The 27,233-nt window shown below is 38.1% G+C and overlaps 1 protein-coding gene across 1 annotated transcript in view; it reads left to right on the top strand.

Annotated features, from left to right (window-relative positions):
- LOC117421437 (collagen alpha-1(XXV) chain) overlaps nt 1-27,233 on the top strand; it is an 88,378-nt gene that overhangs the window by 21,524 nt on the left and 39,621 nt on the right. The window contains exons 4-13 of the mRNA XM_059029363.1: nt 5,214-5,285; nt 6,233-6,349; nt 6,733-6,768; nt 12,729-12,755; nt 18,487-18,531; nt 19,772-19,816; nt 20,673-20,699; nt 21,792-21,836; nt 26,142-26,174; nt 26,349-26,384. Of these exons, the coding sequence (XP_058885346.1) occupies nt 5,214-5,285; nt 6,233-6,349; nt 6,733-6,768; nt 12,729-12,755; nt 18,487-18,531; nt 19,772-19,816; nt 20,673-20,699; nt 21,792-21,836; nt 26,142-26,174; nt 26,349-26,384 (483 nt within the window). The remainder of the gene's footprint in view (nt 1-5,213; nt 5,286-6,232; nt 6,350-6,732; nt 6,769-12,728; nt 12,756-18,486; nt 18,532-19,771; nt 19,817-20,672; nt 20,700-21,791; nt 21,837-26,141; nt 26,175-26,348; nt 26,385-27,233) is intronic.

Here is a 27,233-nt window from a genome sequence, read left to right as displayed (position 1 = left end):
TATTTCAAGTACATGTTAATTTGGGTCCTCATTAGGTTAGGGCTAGGTCAAGGGGAAGGAAAATAAAACTGAAATTATACTTTGTAACACTTAAGTACTGCTAATTATTGACCACTGTTTTTTTTTTTTTTTTTTTAATGTTGACTGATTTTTACTTACTTGACAAATAACTTTCAGTGTGATCCCTGAAAAGTTTGTAAATAAAAGAAATAAAGAGGATGTCATAGGTAGCTTCTGGAGAGAGCAGGGTGGAGGGACGAAGGAGAGGGAATCCTACACACACAGATAAAGAAGCCCTTGTGTTGGTGAGGGCCATGCAGTAATTGGTTGCAGGTCTTCACTCCCGGGGATTAATTAGAAGGCAAGCCGGGGGGGGCACAGTGAGTGTCAGAAGCACTCAAGCACATTCGTTACAGTGTGAAGTAGCAACAGCTGGCAGTAACCTAAGGAAGTGGCAGTGAGCAGCAGGCGGTAATTCCTTTCCCAGTTACCATGTCCGAAGGGTCGCTGGCCTGTGTTGCCCTGTGGAGTTTAGGTCTATTAGCGGGTCAGGGTGCAAAGTGCATTTAAACAAATATAGTAAAATAAACAGAAACATCCACAGCACTGCCTCTCTCGTAATTTATTAAACCAGGATTATTTGACACAACTGCCTTGTAAAGGTGTGTGGTCTTGCTAAGGAAGACATTTTGTTTTTTGTTTTTATTTACGAACATCAGAGACATAGTACTGGTACTGCTGATATTTTGATTATTTTAATACAAGGACTAATAATTACATTGCAAATGGTAACCACCCCTCTTCAAAGAAACAGTTATTTTATATAATAATAGTAGGGCTACTGTACTGTCAAGAAGCTACGCTGTCTAGCTTCTCAGTTATATGATTAGATATCTTTAGATGTATCAAGGGAAGTTATCCAAAAAATGTAAATGATCTATGTCTGTTATCAGAGTTTCTTTGGCCAGTCATCAGAATTCTTTCCATGGTAAACTGCTAAAAACAAAGCTCTACTACCACCAAAAGGAAGAGTTTTCATTGCAAATCCATTTTAGTTGAGTGAGATCAAAATATACATTGGTAATCCAAGTTGCAACTGAAACAGGCTATATGCTGGGCCTTAAAGAGTTACTGCTAATTTAGTAAGTGTCCTAAAGTAATTAGAACTGTTTTTTTCAACCTATTTGTTTTTTCCTTTTATAGTAATCTGCCTCCTGGAGTACATTTTGAATGGAAAGTTTTTGCTTAGGTTGCCATTTGTAACCTCATGTCTTTAGGATTACTATGTGGATGATTACTGACCATTGTTTCTTCGACAGCTGAAAATCAGTCATTCAGTCTTTATTATTATATAGCGCCTTTCACAAAAATTTGACTCAAAGCGCTGAACAAATTAAGAAATACAGAAATGAAAATACTTAAAAACAATACAAACATGCAATAAATAACTAAGTAAATAAGTTAAAAACAAGAAATATAATTTACTGAACTGTAAATTATATTGTAAAAAAGAAATATAAATTACAGGACTGTGAATGCTCTGTCATAAAAGTAAGTTTTCAGTCTTATTTTAAAAACAGCAACAGAGGGAGCCTCCCTCACAGATGGTGGCAAGCCATTCCACAGTTTAGGGTCTCTGTAGAGAATGCTCTGCCAGCTGCACTTTTTTTCTGTATCCTTGGAATGTTAATACTGCACCCTGTGATCTAAGAGGCCGACTAGGAGAATATGGAGTCAGGAGTTCTTTTAAGTATAGGGGACCACAGTCATGGAGAGCTTTATATGTCAGGAGCAGGGTCTTAAAATCAATCCTGAAATGAATAGGAAGCCATTGCAAATCTGCCAAAACAGGGGTGATATGTTCATATCTCTTGGTTTTTGTTAAAACTCTGGCTGCAGCATTTTGTAAAAGTTGTAATCGTGAAGTAGCATGGCTAGAAGTTCCAGAGAACATCACATTACAGTAGCCTTGATGTTATAAAAGCATGCATTAGTCTCTCTGCATCAGACTGAGAGAAAATACATCTAAGTTTAGCAATATTTCATAAATGAAAAAAGGATATCTTAATGACATTCCTGATATTTTGCTCAAAGGAAAGATACTGATAGAAAATAACGGCTAAATGGCTCATTTCAGACTTCCAGTTAGAGGGGATGCCACTATTAGCTAAGTCAGATAAGTTTATGTTACTTTGGCAATTTAAGGGTCCCAAAAGCATTATCTCAGTTTTATCAGAATTTAGCACAAAAAAAAAAAATTGGACATCCATCCAGACAACTAGTCAGAAAATGCCATAACTCCACAATTAATTGGTTGTGAGGATGAGAGTCAGACCACCAAAAACATGGGGCCTAATCTTAAAACATTTCTAATATGTAATGTAGTCAAAAGGTCCTTGTTAATGTTAAATAAAACAAGAAAAAAAAAACTAAAAGGTGTTTTTAGCCTTTCAAAAAATAGTAAATTGCAGACAGGATTCATGCTTCCCACACTTTCTCTATTTAACGTTTCCTCGTGTAAAGTCAAATGATGTGGCAATTAGTGCCAGAGTTGGTTTTGGTGACAGGAAGTGCTGGGTTGAGATCACTGGAATTAATCTCACTGAGACATCAGACAGCTGTCAGGACAGTTATACATTTCACAGTCACTACTACCTGTACCTAATTCCAACCTCAGTCTCAGATACCATATGGTAATGCGAGGCACAAATATCTAAGAACAGACATCCACACTGCTGCATATATTTATTTTTTTGCCTCAGAAATACCTGACGTGTCTTTGAATGAGATGCAGAGTTTCGGCAGGCTAATCTGTTGTGAAATGAACAAAACAACTGGCCCAGTGAAAATCCTTTTAAAATATTGTTGGCCTAAAGCTAACATTTCCAGATTTTGATTCAAGAAATACAATTACTGTGTTATCGTCCTTAATAACGCACACTTATAGTTTAATGGTCAGCTTGTACAGTGTCTCATTTGCTATTGACTACGTAAGTAATCATAAATATTTCTATAACAAAGAGATGCATTTATCAAGCTCTAAAATAATGAGATGTATTTATTTGCATATGTGCACTGGTGGATTCTTAAGACTTCAAACATTTATTAATAAGTCCCAATGTTGCTTCAGTAGTAAAAATAAAATCGTCTCTACATTCCAAGAAAAAGCCCAATGCCAGGAAATAAGCAGCATCAATATTCAGTTTAACAATTTATATGATATTGTCACTGGCCCAAGTTGTACATCATTAAGTTGTAGGTGTCTACAATATGTTTGGCAATTCCAATGCAGTTTAGAGCTATGTTGTACTCCCAGTGTATACATGTCTTGCTGTGTATTGTGTTTGCCTTGTTGTTATGCTGTGTTGTGTTGTGTTGTGTTCTCAGGGTCTGCCAGGCTTCTCTACTTTGGCGGCTTTGCACAGTAATCAGATCCTGACTGTCAAGGTTTGTGGGTACTGTGAAGATGCTTGGTCAGACCTCAACCAGCATAGTCTGAAACACTGGCCGCCTCAGCTATGATTTGATTGCCCTGCTAAACTAGCCTTGTCCATTCAATATCAGTATCTGGCAACACATTTAGGATTCTGGGGTGTATTCAATAGAGTGGTGGATATACACCCAATCATCATTTAAATCAACAAAATAAGGACTGTCAAAAGCAACATCCCAGGATTTCTATATAAATATGATATATGAATACAAGCAGAGGTCTACAGTACCTGGGAAACTTGGTTGTATTTCTTGAAGGAGAATCTGCCCACTAATCAACACGTCACATCCAAGCTCCATAAAAACTCTGGCTATCATTCATGTCGCTTCTTTTGTTTGGCCTCTCAGTCACGCACAGCAAAGCCAAACAGGGAGATGCCCGTCTTTAGAGTCTGGAGAAAGGGCTACCCTCAGCCTTGGATTCCCTAAGGTTTCCTCCTACCAGCGAGTAGGGTTTTTTTTTCCTTACCTGAGTGACGAGCGGTTCGTATTTAGTTTCTGCAGGGTGCGTGGCAGGCTGGAGAGGCCGGGTTCTCCCTCAGTGCATTTCATGCTCTGGGGGGCGGGCCCATGTCTCAGCTGCTTACGTTTCATTCATCCTTTTCCTATTTTTGGGGGGTAGGTAGCATTGCGCCACTGCAGTTGTTGCGTTAACCATTCATCGTCTTCATTTTTTCCAGTCATGGTTTGGTGGCTTTGTCTTTTGGGGGGAAGTGGCCCTACGAGCCACTTCCTATCTATGGCACTAGACTACAAGATGTTATCATGTATTCGCTAGTTGGCCAGCATTGTGGATAGCTGTCAGCACCCATGGACAAGGTCTCCTGCCAAATTCATCATCCATCATTAATTCGTCTGTTCAATTGCAATTTAAATCATCCACATTGCGGATTCTCCATCCTGAATTCTCCATATAGCTTAACCCATGCTTATAAACCTAATAAGAACGAATGCTTGGGCAAATATGAACTTATAAACCTATGTGGTTGAAAAATATTCCGCTTATAAAATAGATATACCAGCTGTGTTGCATATAATATGTTATTAGGGTGTTCCAAAACTATTTATATGGGCCAAATGTCCTGGAATGCATTATTTTCTAGAGGCAGTGTTTATTTTTATGAAAATAATTAATAATTTTTAACTACAGCTTGAAATGTATTCTACTGCACAAAGAGAGACCTGTTAAATAATCTTGTAAAATAAAGTTTAGCTGGGCATATCAAAGACATAATCACCTGTAAACAGACAGGCTCTTCTTTAAAAAAAAAAAAAAAAAAAAAAAAAAAGGTTAACTGTATTTGATTTGGTTGCAAAACAAGTATTCTTTTCTAAATATTTTATCCAAATTATGCTGGTCCCTGGGTCTGACGAAGCAATGCGGTGTGCTCTTAAAAACAGTGCTTTTGTTGCAGAGGAATCTGGGCTTGCTGTAACCATAGGAACATTTATGCTCATTATGTAGTGTGCTGCACAGTGTCACCTACTGGTGATATGTGCAATTATTTTAACCAGTGTTTTAAGTATTAATTAAAAATGAAAAAAAAAACATACATAACCCAAGAAAGCACAGAGTCCAAAAGGAAACCAAAGCACTGTGCATTTTACTGTATTAGTTCTAATCTGTTTTACCTTTATTTCTTCCTTGTGGGCCCTCTGGTATCTCTTCTCCACCTCTCTCACCTCTGAACTTCAACCTCTGACCTCACCTGCCTGATCAGATGGTCTTCCCTAAAATCAATCATGGGTTTCTTTCTGCTGATCAGCAGCTCATAAAGCGTCGGCTCATTAAGGTAGTGCTAACCCTTATGGGATTCATCTTGTGCCTCTTGCTGAACTACACTTTGGGTTATTCTCTTCCTTGTTTATCTTATTTCTCCTCACTAAAGCTGTTGTGAAAGCATTCCATCTTAAATTAGTAAGTCATTGTATTAATGCATTTTTTTATTATTATTTGAATACCTCTAACAAAGGCCTAAACGTGGCCCTAGCAGTTAATGTTAAGGGATTTTTATAATACCAACTATTTTAATGTAGGCTAAGTTACTTTTCTAGTTAGTCAAATTAAGTATTTGGTAAAGTGGCTGTTGTGTTAGAGATATCCAAAGGTAAATTGAACTTGTGCATCTGGTTATCATTCATAAGATGACAAAATACTTTATCTAACAGTAACTTTTCTAATTTAGAGCAAGGCCTGAACTGATCTTCCACAGAGTTTCTCCCAGCATCTTTAAACAGTTCTTTGACACCTCAGAGACTAATAAAAAAAACCTTCTGACGCAAATTTCTCAGATGCAGCAACCCTTCACAATATTCCTGACAAGCAGCAGTTATTCAGTGTATGTTATGTAGGGCCAGTAGTGTATATTTGTGATTTTTAAAGCATAATTAAACATTAATGATTTAAAAATGCCTGCCAATGATTAACAGCAATAAAAACTGTGCAGATGTCCATTATTAATTTGCCTATGAAAAAAAAAAAACACTTAGCGAGTAAGCAGCCAGAGCAGGTTTCTATTGATTTGGTTCATTGCTGGGTGAGATGAGGACACAATAACAATCTCGCTTCTTTACTCTGTGGAAGTCGGTACTCTGGTATCAAATCCATTGTCATCTGAGAATGCCAATGAGGTCACATAGTGAATTGCAGCTTATTTTTCCTGTTATCCTTCAGTACTATAGAGGGATTAGGGGTCAGCTGTACCTATTTGCAGAACCTATTTTTTCCTTCCTTGTGCAGGGAGATCAAGGTCAGGCTGGTCCTCCTGGACCTCCAGGGCCCCCAGGACCACCCGGCCCCCGTGGTCCCCCAGGAGACACAGGGAAGGATGGACCCAGAGGTGTGCCAGGCCTGCCGGTAAGCATTGACATAGAGGTGTGCATCCACCTAGACAGGGGCATCCTAAATAAAATAAACAGGTTAGTAATGAGCTATCATTCATTTTCCAGATTGGTATGCTCTTGAGATGGTTAAGTTGAATCAGCATTGCAGTCCACTGTTGTTGTTTCTGCAATAAGGCTCTATTTTAATACAGTTCCTGGGTTTCAAGTAGGATAAACATGGAAATGTGGTGGCTGTATCTACTCCCCACCACGTCTTGAATCCAACACACATCCTGAGAGACCAACGCATGGGCTTCAGATGAAGGAAGTAGTATATTATGAAGCTGCTCAGGGATACAGTACAGTACCCGAATGGATGTGGTGATTTTATTTATTTATTTTTTTTTACCATTCTAGGGAGAACCAGGAAACTCAGGGGAAGTGGGACCAATGGTAAGTTGTTAACTATTTTGCAGAACTCTTCACTGTGATTTAGAAAAGGCAAGAAGAGTTGTTGAACCTTTGCTCATCATTTCTGAATGGAAATACATGTCCTTTCCTACTGGCCTTGTACTTTCATTTATCTACACACTAATAGGACACTGGATATCACCTGAACCTGAACTAGTTAGATGCTTATCCCCTGTTTCACTTATTTCTAGAAAACAGCATATCTAATTGTGATTCAACTTTTTTTTTTAGGATATTCTTTAGCTCTAAATTATTAAGGGTATTACAATCTGGGATTACGATATGGATGAATAGAAATACGTATTTGACTTGTATTTAAACAGCATTTGGTTTTCTACCAAATAATACTCAACCTCAATTTAACCCCACAATTGTAATTGCTTTTACCATTCAGTGATTTCTAATTGTAAGCATACGTGTCTGTGTGTGGTGCCTATTATAACATGTACATCTAGGCTTTCTCATGAGAAGTTAAAATGAGATAAGAACATAAGAAAGTGTGGGCTCCCGAGTGGCGCATCCAGTAAAGGCGCTCCTCGCAGGATGTGCCCTATAGCCTGGAGATCGCTGGTTCGAATCCAGGCTATGTCACAGCTGACCGTGACCGAGAGTTCCTAGGGGGCGGCGCACAATTGGCTGAGCGCTGCCCGGGTAGGGAGGGCTTAGGTCGGCAGGGGAATCCACAGCTCACCGCGCATCAGCGACACCTGTGGCCGATAGGGCGCCTGTGGCTCTGCAGCGGAGCCGCCAGATCTGTGTTGTCCTCCGGCACTATAGGTCTGGTAGCATTGCTGTGGATCTGCAGTGCGAAAAATGACGGCTTGGAAGGAGCACGTTTCGGAGGACGCGTGTTCCAGCCTCCGTTTCCCGAGTCGGCGGGGGGGTTGCGAGCGGTGAGCCGGGGATACAGATAATAATTGGGCATGCTAAATTGGGGTGAAAACCGGGGTAAAAATAATTGGCGACGACTAAATTTAAAAAAAAAAAAAAGAACATAAGAAAGTTTACAAACGAGAGGAGGCCATTCGGCCCATCTTGCTTGTTTGGTTGTTAGTAGCTTATTGATCCCAGAATCTCATCAAGCAGCTTCTTGAAGGATCCCAGCGTGTCAGCTTCAACAACATTACTAGGGAGTTGGTTCCAGACTCCCACAATTCTCTAAGTAAAAAAGTGCCTCCTATTGTCTGTTCTGAATGCCGCTTTATCTAATCTCCATTTGTGACCCCTGGTCCTTGTTTCTTTTTTCGGGTCGAAAAAGTCCCTTGGTTGACATTGTCAATACCTTTTAGAATTTTGAATGCTTGAATCAGATTGTCGTGTAGTCTTTTTTGTTCAAGACTGAGTAGATTAAATTATTTTAGTCTGTCTGCATATGACATACCTTTTAACCCCGGAATAATTCTGGTCGCTCTTCTTTGCACTCTGTAACGAGGTGACTAGAGCTGAACAAAATATTCAAGATGAGGTCTTACTAATGCATTGTAAAGATTTAACATTACTTCCCTTGATTTAAATTCAACACTTTTCACTATATATCCAAATATTTGGTTGGCCTTTTTTATAGCTTGTCCACATTGTCTAGATGAAGACATTTCTGAGTCAACATAAACTCCTAGATCATTTTCATGGATTCCTCCTTCAATTTCAATATCTCCCATATGGTATTTATAATGGACATTTGTATTGCCTGTGTGCAGTACCTTACACTTATATTAAATGCCATGTGTCTGCCCAGTTCTGAATGCTGTCTAGATCATTTTTAATGACCTTTGCTGCTGCAACTGTGTTTGCCACTTCTCCTATTTTTATGCCATCTGCAAATTTAACAAGTTTGCTTACTATACCAGAATCTAAGTCATTAATGTAGATTAGGAATAGCAGAGGACCTAATACTGATCCCTGTGGTACACCACTGGTTACCTCGCTCCATTTTGAGGTTTCTCCTTTAATCAGTACTTTCTGTTTTCTAGATGTTAACCACTCCCTAATCCATGTGCATGCATTTCCTTGAATCCCTACTGCGTTGAGTTTGAAAATTAATCTTGCTGGACTTTGTCAAAAGCTTTCTGGAAATCTAAATAAACCATGTCATATGCTTTGCAATTATCCATTGTCGATGTTGCATCCTCAAAATAATCAAGCAGGTTAGTTAGACATGCTGACTGTCTCCCAGGTTACTGTTACAATATAGATAATTTTCCATTTTGGATCTTATTATAGTTTCCATAAGTTTACATATAATAGAAGTCAGGCTTATTGGTCTGTAGTCACCTGGTTCGGTTTTGTCTCCCTTTTTGTGGATCAGTATTACGTTTGCAATTCTCCAGTCTGTCGGTACAACCCCTGCCTCGAGACTGTTGCATGAGCTTAGTTAGTGGTTTGTAAATAACTTCTTTCATTTCTTTGAGTACTATTGGGAGGATCTCATCCGGCCCAGGAGATTTGTTTATTTTAAGAGCTCCTAGTCCCTTTAACACTTCTGCCTCTGTTATGCTAAAGTTATTTAAAATTGGATAGGAAGAGGTCGAGATGATATTTTGTACAGCGAAAAGATTATGGTGAAAGATGAGCAATGAAGAATTATTATGATTTCAAAAGTGCCAACAAAATTTGACTTATGTAACATTCAGAGTACTGGGAATACAAAATGTTCAATGATCTGCTATATTTTGTAAATATATTTAAGAATGTCTTTATAATCCACAAATTGTACTGATTATATCGTCTTACTATAGTTCAGTTGGTTCTGTTGAACTAAAGTGTTAAAAATATGATTTGCCAAAGATATCCCATTTAAGGATAGTTGTTGTTTTTTTCTAGTTGTTTTTTGTTTGGGTGTTTGTTTTTGTTTGGATGTTTGTTGTTTTTCTTTCTGGAGTGTACTGACTGATGAACGTAATGATGAGAATCCTTAACCCCGCCCCTGGCTCAGCTTGGCTCGCTGCCGGATTCAGATGTCTTGCGAAGCCAGAGTTTCACGGTTTGGTTCGCCAGTAGAGAACCACCCGTACCCGTATCATACCGAGCCCTCATGGGTCGGATGTGCCAGTGGAGAAGGGGTAAAAGACTCTCTTACAAACCACACTAACATCACTCGTACTTATGCAAAGGAACAGCTCTGCTAACTTTGGTCAGAAGATATTAATGTATCGCTCCCCAGACTCTCTTACATAACGCCTTACAGAATATAGAAATACTGGTACACTTTATATATAGATGTTTGATACAATATAGGCACTCAGTTTGCTACTCTCTTTTAATCACACACGTTTGACTACTGTTTCTTTTTATAGTTCTACTCATTTCTCCAGCTGCCTGCAAAGATAACAATCTGCAGTAATTATGAAAAGAGAACCAGTGAGAAGGTTCAATGTATAGACATTCATCAAGATATCTTTAATGTAGCAAATGTGCTCCCAGCTAATTACTGGAGGGAGACAGAGACATATTGTGGGCTTGCATTTCTCGACCGTTTCCCAGAAACTGCCACTTAGCACTGCTGATTCACCGACTTTTTGTTATAAACGCTATTGTTAAAAAAACGAATTCAAGTTATCCAGACATGTGTTAATATTTAATATAATGTACTTGTTTTAGTGCAGAGCAAAGAAGTAGAAGTTTTTGGAGAACCCTGACAGATATTACTTCTTCTGGTTACTGCTCTCTGTGAAGATGTCTGGCAGCAGTGAACACTGATCACGTTGGTGCAGCTTGAGGACTGGCAACATGTGATGCTTCTATTTTATAGGAGGACTGGGATATCGGTTTAATTCCTATTTCTGCACTAGTTTGCCAGATGTGGCGGTTCTGGCTGCTTAACAGCATTATTGCCCAGCCTAAACAGAGAATATTTAATTCAGTGCAGTCGTCTTCTTCTGCTACTACCACTGCAAAGGCAGAATGATGTATGTTCTGTTCTCTATGCCATCAGTACAGTGTATTCAAAAAGCATTAATCACACATATGATTGATTCTGGATTTTGAAATCCACCTGACCCAAAATTGCTGTCACAAACGTAATGTTAAAATAACCTATTCTGTTATATCCATTAAATCACATGGGCGCAATTACATTTTTAGTGGGGAAAAAGTGCTTGGTAAAACTGAAGTTAACACAATAAAAGTTTATTAAAACATTATCAGTGATGTGTGAATTAATATTCTTTCATAACGATTTTTCCCTGCTAAAAATGTAATTGAATTGTGTCCAGTAGGTCCACATTTTTCTTTCTGTCATTTCATACACGTTGTTTTCTTAACAACCTCCATCCTTTTATACCATTTCCAATTCTATTAAGCCTGGCAGCTGTTTTCTTGACACTTAAATGTTGTACATTACTCTCAGTTGTACCTGTTTTTTTTTTGTATTTTATTTTATTTAATCTATATATGCATTTCATAATGCATCTACCATCTAGGGTAGGGGTCTCCAATCCTGGTCCTGGAGGCCTGGTGTGCCTCCTGGTTTTTGTTCCAACTGTACCCTAAATTACATAACTGGACCAATTAAGTGCTTATCAGAAGCTTAATTGGTCCATTAAGGGTACAGTTGGAACAAAAATCAAGAGGGACACCGGCCCTCCAGTATCAGGGCCTGGATTGGAGACCCCTGATCTAGGGTGTTCCAAAGCATTTTGCTCTCTAGCCTCTTCTTTTCTTTTTGCTAGCTATTTCTTCACTCACTGAAACCATCATTTATCCAATATTACTTCACATAGTTTTATAAACCAATGCAGCAGTCCCTGAACTACTGTAAAATGAATACAACGAATCAGCCATTCTCCCATCCCAAGTGATGCAGGAAATACTAATGCTACTAAAGTAATGTTTCATTTTGAGTTACTGGCCTTCTGCTGTAACCTACAACCTGCTGCATTACAGTCCAGTCCACTAACTGCTGAGCTACTGACACCCTGTTGTGCAGCTGCTACTCAAACTGAATTGAACTGATTCAATTTGCCAGTGGAAAATAATCATTATTGGTTAGAACATGATGAGAATTTTTTCCTTGATATTTTGGCGCCATGCAGAATTTCCAGTACTGGACTGAAATGCATTGAGTATCTCAGTGGGCCTTTACTTCTGGCTTTTCCAGCAGGAGCAGTTTTGGATCACTTTGACCCACCCTGTTATGATTCTTACCTCATTCCCAGTTATTGTCAGAATTAAACATTGCTCCAAACAGAAATTAGAGATAGGCGACTGCATTCATAAAGCACTGGCACACCTCTCCCCTGATGTATTTCTTTCAGCACAGTTACAGTGTGCAGTGTATCCTAATACAGACATATTTAATTGCTATACAGTAGTTCCTAGTACAGTTATACAGTTGTCTTTACGGGGATATGTATAAGGCAGTAATGTATGTCTTTCTCCTGTGTTAACCTTGTGTGCAGCTGCAAAAGAAAAAAAGGTATTTGTTTCTGACTATGACAGATTTCTCCTGTTCTTTATAAACAGACAGCATGCTTGCACCAAAACACTTCTTTTAAGAACATAAGAACATAAGAAAGTTTACAAACGAGAGGAGGCCATTCAGCCCATCTTGCTCGTTTGGTTGTTAGTAGCTTATTGATCCCAGAATCTCATCAAGCAGCTTCTTGAAGGATCCCAGGGTGTCAGCTTCAACAACATAAGTTATCCTCTACCTGAAGCAATGAAGCCAAACAGTCTGTACAGCTAATAATTAAGCCTTAAAGGATGTAATTGTATGATGGATCTTTCCACCAGTTCTAAAAATAATACATGGATTCCATTTACATTGCTATTAGCTTCACCAAACAAAAGGTTGATTGTTCTGTTATGCTATTTGTTTAATCCAGAAATGTTCTACAGGATTGAGCACTGTGTGAGAACACATAAAAACAGGGAATGCTTTAATTGATCACTTATGCCTAAATTGGCCTCAGAATTATGCTAATTACATTCTTTTTCAATTCCAGGGACCTGAGGGGCCTCCAGGACAAAAGGTACGGTCAAACAATAATTGTAAGATTATGCTGCATGTTCCCAATTCCCTTCTTGGACAAGAAGATAGTCAGCTACCCATGATCACCTTCAACTGTTTCACTTATACACTGCATAATTCAATGTATGCCTGATTTCCCATCATAGGAAATACTGGCAGTCTGTTTTTAATCTCTCTGTCTGGAAGCTTGCAGGTTAAGACAAAGTCATTACAGTCTTCCTATTCAAAGGTTGGCAAATGCATGAAAAACTGTACATAAGAAATATCACGCAAAGCCAGGATGGAATTTCATATTCACTGCTCATATGTAAAGTCATAGCCATCAATCCCATATGAATAGAGGATGCTGATGAATGATGTTTGGCTGGCAGTAATGAGGTAGCTAACAGTGTCTTCCTGTTTCCGTGGTTCCCTCAGTACCAACTTCCTTTCATACCTGTCAACGCTACTTACAGACTTCTTAACCACCTGACGTGTATCAGTGAGGCCTACAACAAGAGTGATAGCATTACAATGTTTTGGAAATTCTGTGCGGTCGACTGTCGGTCTTTGAACATTACGTTAGGGAATCTATTTTTTTTAAAAAAAAGGTTTTGTTACTGCATGTTTATCTCTTAAATGATTCTTATGAATGCCAGTTGACATGGCTCAAGGGTGTTAATAACAAAGGCTTTAAAAACATAAACAATCAACAGAAGAATGGTAAGAGAAAGTTGCTAATGAAAAGTACAAAGTTGTTTTTCAATTTTTATTTGCATGTGTGTAACTTTCAGCAGTGTGTAAAGTTACAGCTTTATGAGTATAACACAGTGGGGCCTATATATTAAGAGTTGCGAGTTGTAAGTATGAAGTTTGGTGTATACGCAAAATTGCAATATGTACAAAAGGGAAATGTGGAGTGCATCTTGAAAAATGTGCATGCGCAGATTCGTAAGGGCAATGTTATGCCTCCGCAGCAAGCTCCAGGGAATATGCAGATAGGTCATTAGCGTCTCATTGGCCTCTGAGATGCTCCTGATTACATCTGCAGACCAGATGCGCCTGGGCATAATGATATGTACTAAAGTGAGCATCTAATCGCTCCATTACTTGCACATGCTTAACTTAGGACTTTGCGTAAATGATGTGACTGGGCTATAAAAAGGTGTGCTTGTGTGAGTGTGTTCTCCAGACAGAGATAAGTCATGAAAAGCCACGACATACGGTATTTCTGTCATGGGCAGATGTGGCAATAACATAAAAATGCCATATGCCATGCCCTTTAATGAGATATCTTGTTTATACCAAGAATGCATATATCAATAATATACTAACATATTTAATTTTGTTTTAAACAAATGCCTTTGGGGAAAACAAAATTTGACGTCTCTGACTCAGAGCCTGCATTTGTGTGGCTTAATTAGTTTATCAAGAGCTATTAAAAATAAATTGTATAATTCTCAGACACTGTTGGTATTGCCTCACCATTAATGTATAATTATACATTAATGGTGAGGCAATACCAGCAGTGTCTGAGAAGCCAGTGAAAAGTCTTGGGAGATGGTACGACGGGGATCTAAAGGACACAGTTTGTGTGGGAGAAGTTAGACAACTAGCAGCGGAAGGGTTGAAGAGCATAGACAGCAGCGCTTTACCGGGCAAACTAAAACTCTGGTGCTTTCAGTGTGGTCTACTGCCGAGGCTGCTGTGGCCACTGACTGTGTACGAGGTTTCTTTGACAACAGTAGAGAAGCTGGAAACTTTAATCAGTTCATACATCAGGAAATGGTTGGGAGTTCCACGCTGCCTCAGCAGAGTGGGACTTTATGGTAAAGGAATACTGCAGCTACCAGTCTCTGCTCTAACCGAGGAGTTTAAGTGCGCCAAGGTCCGACTGGAAATTACATTAGTAGAGTCACGAGACAAATGTGTAAGGGAGGCAGCACCTGTGTTGAAAACTGGAAGAAAGTGGGCGGCAAAGAAAGCCATCGAAGACGCAAAGGCTGCCCTTCGAATCGGTGATATTATGGGGCAAGTTCAGCATTGAAGAGGGGTCTTGGTCTCAGTTCAGCTCCTCCTACATGGCACAAGGCAACCCCAGCTCAACGGAGGAAGCTGGTAGTCCACGAGGTGCAAAAGCAGGAGGAGAGGATGAGGTGTGTAAAGGCCGTTTCCCAGGTCAAGCAGGGAGAATGGAAAAGATAAGAGAGTGTGGAACAACGCAAGATCGTCTGTCAAGACCTATGGACAGTGGAACAGAGCAGGATCAGTTTCCTCATCAGATCAACATATGATGTTCTCCCATCACCACGGAACCTAAACCTCTGGGTGGGTGAGGATCCTTCATGTCCTTTGCGTTCATCACCTGCAACATTAAGGCACATTTTGACAGGATGGTGGGTCTTAGTCAAGGACGGTTTACTTGGCGCCATGACCAGGTGCTGCGATGTTTGGCCTTAGCATTGGAAGACAACCGTAACATGACCAATAAGTTGCCACTAGTTCCATCAAAGCATTACATACAAAAGACAATATTCCTCCATCCAGGAGAGCAACCACCAAGAAAAGGTGTTAAAACCAAGCCTCGCCCAGGACAACTGGAAGCTGCTAGAGACTGGAAAATGTTGGCAGATGTTGGTCAATGGCTTATTTTTCCACCTGAGGTTGCCACCACTAACCTTCGACCAGACACTAACCTTCGACCAGACATTGTCTTGTGGTCTGGATCAGCATGCCTTGTTCATCTGATAGAGTTAACAGTGCCATGGGCGGATGCTGCAGATGAGGCGTATGAGAGGAAGAAACTGCGGTATGCTCAACTAGCCACTGAAGCGGAACAGCGAGGATGGAGAGTCCGGGTTTACCCAGTGGAAGTGGGTTGTCGAGGATTTGTGGCACACTCTACAACCCGGTTTCTCAGAGACGTCGGATTCAGTGGCCAAGAGTTGCGTCGCACAGTGAAGAACTTATCTGAAGCAGCAGAAAGGAGCAGCAACTGGCTGTGGTTGAGACGGAAAGATTCTGGCTGGGGATCTCAAGCACAATAGAAAGAAGGCAACGCTGGGTAAGTAAGCTAGGCTGATTTGAGTGGGGGACGGAGGGGGGTGATGCTGGGACGTCAGAATCACTGTCGAGCCCTCTTGAGGTGTCGGGGGCTAGTTGATGAAACACAGAGAACGGAAGGTGCCCACTTGAAGACCCCAGAGATGTACCCTACTTAGCTCAATCCAGACGGTTGTCATGCTGATGTGCTGGGGAGACCGCACTGTGGTTGATCCCCGGAGCCATCATCGCAGCCGTTGTGTGTGCTGATGCGCTGGGGAGGTAAAATAAGTTGATTCCTAGAGCCAGCTTTACACTTCAGCCATCAACACCAGGCAGAAGGATATTTACAGCATCAGATGGTGCTAGTACTACCCACGTTCCATATAGCTCAGTGGTTCTTGCGAATTCTGCATTTTTGTCATTTGGTAATCTTAAAAAGAGTGCATCTCCATGCAGAATGTATCAATTTTCTGAAACAAGTTGTGTGTACAGTTCTGTAGCGACAACATTTTCCTTACTGGGAGAGGAAAGCCAACAATTTTGCACATTTTATCATCGTCTAATATTCATGATGTACAGTAATTGAGATGGTTTAACAATGGTAATGACAAAATAAAATAACTATGCCTGCTATTTTTAGCTGTTGCAAAAACCGATAATAGCACACAGTGGGCTGAATTGTATGGCTAGTTTGATATGTGAACTACTCTGCTGAGAAACAGTTTAATGTAATCTAACTCATTACACATGTGGCAATACAAAGCGATAAAAGGGTAAGGATAAAGAACTGTGCAGACTCTGTTTTTCTGCCAATTATTGCAAAATGTATTTAATTGATCTACAATTTATAAAGTCTGTCTTTTAAAAATGATGGCAGTGGCATGTTTACAATCGCTGTTGAAATAATTGAGTATATCTACAGACTGCGGTTAGAGCTGAGGTCTAAGAGTCAACCCATACCTGCTTTCTATTGCCAACTGAGTCACTGATTATTCTATATGGTCTTTATACTTAAAAGCTGTCCCATTTTGTAACAGCTGGCAAATCACAGGTCTCAGAGACATGAACAGCAGATCTGCATAGTCACAAATACATGTGTGAGTGGGAGTGTTTCTGCACATTTTGTGAAAAAGAAGAGATGTAAGCAGTCTCTTTATAACCAGTCAAGTAACAGTTCTGAGTTGTTGTTTTTCTGTTCTAGTGGGCTTGAAGTGAATAAAACTTTTTTTTTTCCATTTTACGGATGTGTGGTGGCATTTGATGGATGGCATCGGCCTTATCGCCTCCTCCAGTGCCTATTCATCCAGATCTCCTAAAATAGTAAAACAGTTTAATTTATCAGCTGGCACACTTTGGTTGATTAATTGAACGTGGAATTGAATTTGATTATAGTACACCTGAAATTTATTCCAAAATGGAATTGAATCAGATTGGTTCTAAAATGACTTATTCCTGTGAGTAGATTGATAGCAACATGTTTCGTCTGTGTTGCTGAAATATTTTTGGCAGATACTGAAGTTCACCAGTGTACATATATCATTCCTTTTATTACCTCTTCTCAACTGTTAAGATAACCTTAAAAAAAATTCTCTGAAATTCCAGCAGTGGCTAATAAATCACTTTTATCTTACCTACCTTCAGAACACCTTTTTATAGCTTATATGTAGAAATGACATATACAATGCATAGATATAAATTCACACAAGGACTAAACAGGACTAAATAGCATTTAGTCACAAAGCACAGTAATTTGATAGGAAAAGTTGCCACAAGATGTGCTCAGCAACCTACACTATGGCCCATAGGGGGCGTGCACAGTATTATCCAAATGTGTTTTGTATGCAGCATGACTCAGCTTCAAATAATGTTTTTAAAAAGCAAGGAATACAACATCAAACATTGATTTGGGAGAATGCTTGCACCATTCCCAGATCCTTCAGTTCATTCAGTTCCTGCCAGCTAACCCAGATTTAGAAATTGGGTTAAAATACAGTGCAGTATGTGCAGAGAAGAGTTTGTTCAGTAAGATGTGCCAAAATGTATTGGATTAATGAGGGTGTTCTTAAAAAGGCGAAGATCACTGAAGTTAAAAGATTCAGACAAGGTTATTAAAACAGTGTAAAGAAATAGAAAGGTGAAGAGCTGGGACTCTGCTGAGAAACTCTTCAAGCAAAGCCTGTGAAGAAATGTGTTAGCCGTAAATATACAGTCGTAAGATTTGTTGGGGTGTGGGGGTCAGCATACCATAGATGTCAAATGACACTGGAGTAAAGATGTAGGCTACATCAAAAATAGATCTATTCTATATGTAAATTAGCCATCGATGATATGAAGGAATCTCAAGGTTTGGTCTGTGTTGTAGCTGTGCTGCAGGCAGTGGTGTTAGTGGCTTGAATGGACACTTTTGGAGGTGCCATCTTTATGATGAGACATTTTACCCAGAGTTATATCTTGGTTTTTGACATTTAAGAGCATGTGGCCTTATATTTAGTCACACATTTCACCAGTCCCAGAAAAAAAGGACAAGCCATCACTGGGGAGGCTGTTTATCAGTAAATCCACCCCATCTAAATAACTTGTGATACGTAATAAATAAGCTGATGCAATAAAAACAAACATTTCACAAGTGGTATTTACACAGGTTCACGATTCAGTATAAAATTGTGGATAATAATTTCTCTATTTCATTCTACTCCTGTGTTATAAAGGGCTCTCTTGGGTCCCCTGGGATTGCAGGTGTGGACGGCCAGAAGGTATAGTAAGAATATTACTGTAAAGGTCTCTTTTTCAGGCTCTTGGTTTTCAGTTTTTGTTCTTGAAAGCAGTTTTTTTCTCAAGCATTTAACAACACCTGGTAGACATGGCTCCAGTACAATGATCCATCTGCTTGATTAGCCTCTAGTTTGCTTTTTTTTCCAAAAGGAAATTATTTGTACCAAAAGGAAATATGTAATTTCCATACCTCAATTCAAATACTGTACTTATTGTATTTGGTCAGCAAATCAGAAATCAAACTTCAATATTATTAGTACTTAAGTAAATATTTTCAAGAAACCTTTATTTTCATGATGTCTTCTGAGTTAACAAATATATTTGTTACTTCATTATGAATTTACAGGGTGTCTGTGATTTTCTCAGTACATCCCTAGATACAGTTGTTCATTATTTCATTTGTTTTAATACACTAATTAACTTTATTAAAGTAACTTTAGAGCTAAAGAAAAAAAGGTGGTTCAATTCCCTTTTCAGTTGAAAACAATATACATCACTGTCCTTTCTGCTACCATGGTAAAAGTTTCCATTTTCACAGCTACATGCCTAACATCCTGGTCTTTTAAAGGTATATTTACTTCAATTGGGTGCCAACAGGGTTTTGAAATGTGGATTTTTTTTATAAACATGCAGTCAATTTAAACCCCTAGACTAAACCCCTAGACTGCAAATAGCATAGTGAATTCTATTTAATGAAAACCAGAAACCACTTTGTCTAAACTCCTAACACATTTTAAACAAAGGTTCATCTTTTTCTAGTATAAATCATCTGTAATAAAAGAAGGACATGAGCAATCTGTTTCTTCTTTAACAAAACAGGCTTATTGTACATTTGTTTGTATTGTATTGAAAATGTTCACGCTTCCTATTTTATATATTATCTTAAGACTTATTCAACTGTTACTGGTGGTGGCCTACTGTGAACGAGTTCTGGCCTATTTTTGTTTGTGATAAGGCCTAAATTGCTTGCCTCAATTTGAATGGAAATGATGTAAAACTGAAATTATTTCACATCTTCCAATATCTATCTAGTGTTGTAATATAAATGCAGTCGCGACTCATTATTCATTAAAAACACACCCTATGTGGTTGACAGTTTAATGCAAAAAAGGAATACAACTGAACACTGTTCTCTCGGCGGTTACCACCAGTAGCTCAGCATCAGTGGCTGAGGTCACAATACATATTGCTAACATATTCTGATTATTTCTTACCTATTAGGGGGAACCAGGTTTGCCAGGGATAGATGGAACACCTGGAATCAAGGTTAGTCACACTTCTCCTTGTCTCATGTTCTTAATGCTTTTAATATTGGGGGAGAATGCAAAATAATTGAATTGTGCCAGTGTTGCTGTTACTGAAATCTAACCCAATGTGAGGTAATTATTAGTGAGCGCTCCAATACAGCAGTGAATGTTTCTACCATAAGAAACAGTAGATTAAAGCTAAGCAATGATGACCTCTGGGAAGTGTGTTATTAATTTTTGACTTGTGAGACTTTGTTCTGCTCTTAGGTATTTACAGTAAACACTTTCATGTGAGTTGAAAACACAATTTGTACAATATTTAGAGCAAGAGGCTCATACAAAGAATGACAGACTACTGTGTGGGAATCTGTGCACCAATATGTAGAAAGTGAGCAGCATAATTTAAGTTTATACCAAAAATAAAAGAAAACAGTCGAGATTGTTTTAAGGTTTCATTTGGACATGGATACAAGTTGAAAATTGGCCTGGTGATCTATTTTTTTTTTTTTTTAATTTTAGTGAATGTGATAGCTATAATTGTTGTATTTCCTGCCTCCTAGGGGAAGAATGATGTTTTGTAATATCAGCAAGACCCTGTATGTCGGGGGTTATCAGGAGTTAATCTAGTGAGTTGGATATGGCTTGCTGGATAGTGTATGTCAGACTGCATATTTCTTTTAAATTAACAAACAAAAAAAAGATTTTGTGTAAGCTCTCAGGGGACATTTTAAAACATGAGCAAGTGATATAATAGACCCAGACTTTAATTCAACACACACTCTCTCCGACAGATAGAATGTCATCAGGATCAACCGAATTTTTTCACTTTTTACACTGCCTTTTTTTTAACACTCATTGTTTTGTTTGTTTGACAGGGTGAAATAGGAGAATGGGGTGAAAAGGTAAGATCTGCTTAATGTCTTTAAAGCAACTATAATATTAAAATAATGATTTTTATTTTAATCAAACATTTCTCAATATCATGTCTACATTCAAATTCAGAATTATTTAGATTGCAGATGTGTGCTTGTTTTGTAAATTATATTATCCCTGTCTTTTGCTTCTGAACTTGCTTAATAATAGGGCACTATGGCTAACATTTATCATAAATATTGATATTTTCGACTATGATGAAACAGTTTGGCAAAACTTTAAACAATTAACACTTGACTAACGCGTTTTCTCTAAACCAGTGGCTCTCATACTGGTCAATAGAATGTAATATTCAGAACTTCTGTCTTTATTCCTGATCGTACATATGTCATCACAGGGTGGGCACTGGTTTCTGTCCCCAGAGTATGCATCACATCTCTCATACTGCAAAACAATGTATCTATGAGCTATGCCATGTAAAGGCTATGTTTTGCTTGGCATGTGTAGCTGCTTACATGTCTGCTTTGAAAATTCCTTTGAGCAACGAATGAGCAATTCAACTTACCAGATTCTGCTCACATTCATTCAAATCACTGCCTTGTAGTGACATTTTGCAGAGAACTCCACACAAAGGCATGACATTGTTGAATTCCCGCCCAGGTGGGGAGGGCTAAGGTCAGCCAGGGTGTCCTTGGCTCACCATGCACCAGCGACCCCTGTGGACTGGCCGGGCGCATGCAGGCCTGCCTGTAAGCTGCCCAGAGGTAGAAATGTGATCTCATGGGCTTGGTTTGTTCATTGTGGATGATTAAAATGACTGGATGAGGGTAAGGGATAGTTAAGGTTATTTGAATTATCCTCTGTGGGCCTCAAGCCGATGGGGTTATGTCTCTACTCTTGACATACATATATTTCTGATTGTATATTGTATTAGAAATCAGAAGCTATAACAGTGAGTCATATCTTATTTGTAAAATATGAAACCACTTTTTATACACTTTGTTTGATAGTTGCTTTGATATCGCTGCCTAAGAAAAGGTGTGCAGCTGCACGATGGACCTTAAATCTGCAGCAATAAAACATAATCAGATTTACAGAAGCAATCCTGTTTCTTCCCTCAGGGCGACTCTGGGGAGCCTGGCCAGAAAGGGGACATGGGCGCAAAGGTAAGATGTTCAAAGCAACCATAAATTTAAGGGCCTTCATGTGATGCAGTCTTTTTTGTTCAGTAAAGCAATCTTAAAAAGCTGGCAGTCTTGCAGCGAACTGTTTGATTTAATCTAAAACAGACCTGTCTACAAGATTAAAAAAAAAAAAAAAAAAAAAAATAGCTGATGAAAAGTGCTGCTTATGAAATATAAAGTCTAGCTGGAACAGATTTGATGAATTTCAATATATGTTTCTAATTCCTGCACTCTACTGATCTGACCTACTTCTTCCTGATAGGCGTTTATTTTTCAAATTTAATGGAACCCATTTATCATTTAGCCTTCTTTAGTGCTAAAAAAGAAAAGGACTGTATTTTGCCATTGACACTCTGTATTACATCATTGAAAGAATCGTTCCACTGGAGAATGCATAACAATCTGGTTGTCTTTGACCTACAGTAACTGTGTAGTTTGGAATGTTAATCCATATTTTGGTTATTCCACATTCATAATCTGGGATCATGGTTGAACTGTTACAACTGTCATTATAACCAGGGATTGGATGAATTCAGATTTCATTTTTCTTTATATTTGGGTTTGATTACCAGTAACTATTTCTCTTTCCAAAAAACTGTTATGTTTCAGTTTACTACTTCCCTAAAATTGTTAATACTCGTTTTCTCTGTAAATCCTTACTTACTCTCATCATTAAAAATCAAAACAGAATAAATAATAAAAGTTATGATATTTAGAATTTAACCACACATGCATGATTTTATTGTGTACAATTTCAAAATAATTTTGGTTATTAAATGTCACACCAGTATTTTCAGTAATTCTATGTAGTTAGGCAAGCTTCAGGGATGCGATTGTATTTTTTTAATTGTATTTTATTTAAGAAATATTCTGGGGGAAATAGATCAAATAGCTTTTTCACATGGACAGCACTAATTCAATTGTAAGAGCCATTTATGATGAGAATACAGTACATTGCTTTGGCTTAGTGTTTAAGCTCTTGTACTGCATCTTACTATATTGAATTACTCTAGGATGCCCCTTTGAGGGATTCTTGAACAATTTGATCTTCACTCATTTCCTTGTACGGGAAATTAAGATAAAATGAATCAAGTACTTTTGAATTCCTATGGCCTGTTTTCTGTTTAAACAGTGATCATTGAAGGAAGTGCAGGGATAATCAGTTATAGACATGATATAAAAAGGGTAGCATTTTCCTCAGGGATAATTCATTACCCACCTATACATCACTAAATACACTGGAATAGATACAAAAAATGATCTGAAACAATGCACATGCATGTAATATAGTTACCAAAGCAGAAATAAACAACTCAGATGTTTTATTTAAGGCTCATAATTAGTCTTAAGTTGTTTCTTATATAGGATGTGTATATCAAAAACAAATGTGCTTATAACAATTTGTAAAAAATAAATAAATAAATAAAATTGAGAATCCAGCTCAGTGAGTCATGTAGTCAAAAATGTTTTGTCTGGAAGTGTAGTCTAATTTGATTTACATACACCTAGGTTTTTGTTTTATTGGCCTCATTGAGCCCTATAAAAAAATGTTTAATAGCATTAATGTGTTAATGGTTGACTCATGTTTTCCCACGGCTCAAACTAATGTTATATGGCATAACGATCAGCAAGGCAGGCATCAGAGCATATTGCTGCATTTTTGACATTTACCTCCTGTGGAAAAATAGTCATCATAAATGTGGGGTCAATAACACTACAGTGGTAATAACTTTGGTGGACCTTACCTAGATGCACAATGCACAAGGGACCCTGGTGTTAGACGCAGTGCTATCAGCACAAGATTACTAAATTATTAGAACATTCATTAAAAAAAAAAGCTTCGAGGCTCTGAAAACCCTGCAGGGAGTCAGTCAGCTTCTGGAGTTTCTTTAACAGTAAGCACTTATCTAAGACCAAGCAAGCAATGGAGACAATAATTAGTTTTACTGTAGCAATAAAAAATAAATTAAAAAAAAAAAACTAGAATTACGTTATATATATGGCTTCAATTTCTAACAGTGGCTTTAAAAAAATAAAAATAACTGCTGACTGTTTTGCATTGCCATTAAATCATTTTAAACAGTTATCATAGGTTTCGGTTTTTGCTTCTTTTTAAAAGCTGCCTTAAGGGTAGTGACACCATGAGTCAAATGTAATCCTAGAGTAAGCGGTTAATTGCCTGACCCAAAAGTTGCACATTTGGAAATAAAACTCACTGGGCTTCAGTATTTTGGCTTTGGAATTTGTTCACTCACCTTAAGGCCCCTTCTGGAAAAAAACAGGGGCATCCAGCGTGCTATAATAAACAGTCCAAGCCATCACACTTACCTTCAAATGCAAGTAAAATGTTAAGTGGTGGTTAAAACTGTTAGCTGATGCTGTCTCGTTTTATAGCTTTTTTTTTTTTTTTTGCTTTTTTTTTTTTACTTTCTGGGCTGTAAGGCCACGAAACTCCTGAAATGGGACAGGGTGGCAGTCCCTGTGTTGTATCAGTGAAACATCATTTATACATCTCTGTCATGACCTGAACTGCCTCAAGGCACTGTCCACATAAATCAGCGACACTGTCAGCAAGGAGTGTATAGATGATAAGCAGTGTGACTTGGCATGGGAGGCCTCATGACTGTGGATGTCACCAGATGGTTCTGGCTGATGTGCTGTAATTAGAGCATTTGATTATGTCACCAAAAGCTTGGTGTTAGGGTCTTGTCATTGAAGGGAATGCATATTAAATAAACCTTAAGAAGCTGTAGTCTCTCATTCCAGCTAACTATTCCAACATATTTATTCCATTAATTATAACATAAAAACTTTGTAAAGACAGTGGTTTTCTTTTATAAGTATCTTATATATTTATATATTGAATTGATTTAAAAATATATGCAGCAGTCTGGGTCTGATGACACCAGCGAATGGCTATTGAGCAGTGTGTTATAAAGCTTGTGTGAATTTGACACTTAGCTACCCCTGCTAGTATAACTGCTAATATGTCATCAACCATTTCAGCTTCATATTTTCAGTCTTATATTTTATGGCTATTTGTTTTTGTTCACAAAAAAAATCACATTTCTAGTGTTGAGCTTTGAATGCTTAACTTTTGAGCTCCACTTGTACATTCAGTTAATGTAAATATTTTGTTGAATAATGTATACATATTGTATGGACATCTGAGTGTAGTCCCAGTGTAAAATACAGAAAAAGCCAGAAACATTCAACTTGACTCCGATATAAATCACAAGAGATAAATCATTTCAGTTAGTAACCTCTTTCTCCTATAGAGAAGTGTTTTATAAAAGATAAAACCAAACAGATGGAAGATAAGATACAAAGAATACCTCTTGTTTTTTGGTCTACTGTATTTCATTGAAATTCTAATCCTTGTGCATTTTTAAAGCCACATCCCCTTTAAACAATCACTTTGTGTGGTTTGTAAATATTAACGTGTGTGAAATTAGCAGTAATTAGAAACTGAAATCCCACTGTGTATTTTATTTAAATATGAAAGTAAATCCTGGTTAGAAAACCCTTTCTACTGGTGTCTGTATGATGTTTACTCTACAAAGCACTGTATATACCACTTTCAATTGGATAAAAGGATGGGAAACCTGTTCATGAAGATTTACACAAGTGGACACTTCCAAACTCAATTTTACATAGTGGGCATTTCTTGCTAGATCATGTAAGTGTCCACACATTCAGCTGTTGTTGGGAATAAATATCCTTTATGTAATGCCAGCTGTATCAAATGCAAGGCTTGAGAGATACAAGCTAGCTATTTATTTTGCTGGTTTGGTAGCTCAACAAGGGTAAGAACATGTCCTGATATCAGAAAACCCATACATGAGATCTGAAACTGCAGGATCAACAACAGACAGCATCTCAGTCTTGACGTCCGTATTGCCTAGTTCTTGCTATTTCCCACCAACAAGTTCCAAGTAAAACACTGATCAAGACCATTATTATTACCTTAAAGTTGTATTTCTTTTTTTCTGCTTAGTTGCCGATACACCCCATTAAAATGTAAGTTATTTTACCGGTGTAATTATAACGTTTAAAGTAGTTGATATCGCTGTTGCCTAATTTCAGAACAGTTCTGCTTAGCTGACACTATATCTATAAAAATGGTTTTGTCCTTTTGCCAATGCTGTTAGTAAAGTGCAAGCACAGCAACAGATGTGAGTAGGAAAAAGCAGAGAAAATATTAAATACCCCCCCCCCCCCCCCCCACACACACACACACTTTTTGTATGGGATAAATGTTACAAGTGTTTTTATCTGTGTTATTAGGGGGAATCTGGTTCATCTGCAGCTGGGATAAAGGTTGGTTTCATTTTCGCTTCATTTTTTCCCATTTATTTAATTATTTATTGTTTGTTACTGGCATGTATATTTGAGAAGAGTTGCTATTTTACTTCAGCTGATCAGGTTACCTTTTCAATTTGTTTTCTTTGTTCCAAACTTGATGTGATTTTGCTATCTCTGTCATTCTCATAGGGTGAACCAGGAGAAACTGGCCGTTCAGCGCAGAAGGTAAAACATGCAACCCTTTTTTTACGTTTCAACAATAAAACACTACAGAGAAACATCATCTGTAATTGACAAACCCAGTACTGGAAGACTGTGATGGGGAGCCTCGCCCCTATATATATTGTGTGCTATTTTTGTAATTTATTATTATTATTATTATTATTATTATTATTATTATTATTATTATTATTGTTGTTGTTTGCAGCGCGGATGAAAGCCGCCACCATTATTTGTTATTGTTTTGTTTTGTCTTTTTAAAACCTTGTGAGGATGCGTGACTGATCAGCTACTGATTATTTAACTAGCTGACAGTCACGCATCATTATTAAACACGTGCAGATGTTTTTTAATTCATTGATTAATTGTTGCTAATCGGGAGATGGTCACCTGTACATAAACCTGCAGCTCTCTACCCTCGGGGTGGAGAGTACAGAGGAGAGTACTGGAGAGCAAGCAAGGTGGGAGAGTGGTTTAAAAACCTAAACAACTGCTAAGCATGCTGGTTTTACCTCAACATGATACTTATTTGTTTATTTCTGTTTGTTTGGCCAACATGCCCTTTTGTTTGTAGTGTTTTGTTTAAATCTTTTGTTTTTGTTTATTATTTAATAAAAGGCTGAACGCCGTAGCGTTTCAGCTTTGCCCCGCTACTTCCTGTTTCTGGTCTGACGTCACCACTGCAAGCTATCCTGATCACAAAGACCCAAAAAGCTGTCTAACAAGGATGAGCAATACTTGTAGATGATATCCTTAAGGAATAGAAAGAAGACAAGCGTTGTCCATCAAATCAACAGTACGAAGGTCACTCTTGAAATCAGGACTTAAAGGATGTGTTGCAGTAAGAATATCTCG

This window comes from Acipenser ruthenus, chromosome 1 (assembly GCF_902713425.1).
Source record: "Acipenser ruthenus chromosome 1, fAciRut3.2 maternal haplotype, whole genome shotgun sequence".
NCBI classification, from domain to species: domain Eukaryota; kingdom Metazoa; phylum Chordata; class Actinopteri; order Acipenseriformes; family Acipenseridae; genus Acipenser; species Acipenser ruthenus.
The sequence above is the reverse complement of the archived record's forward strand: the minus strand, read 5'-3'. Positions and strand labels throughout refer to the sequence as shown.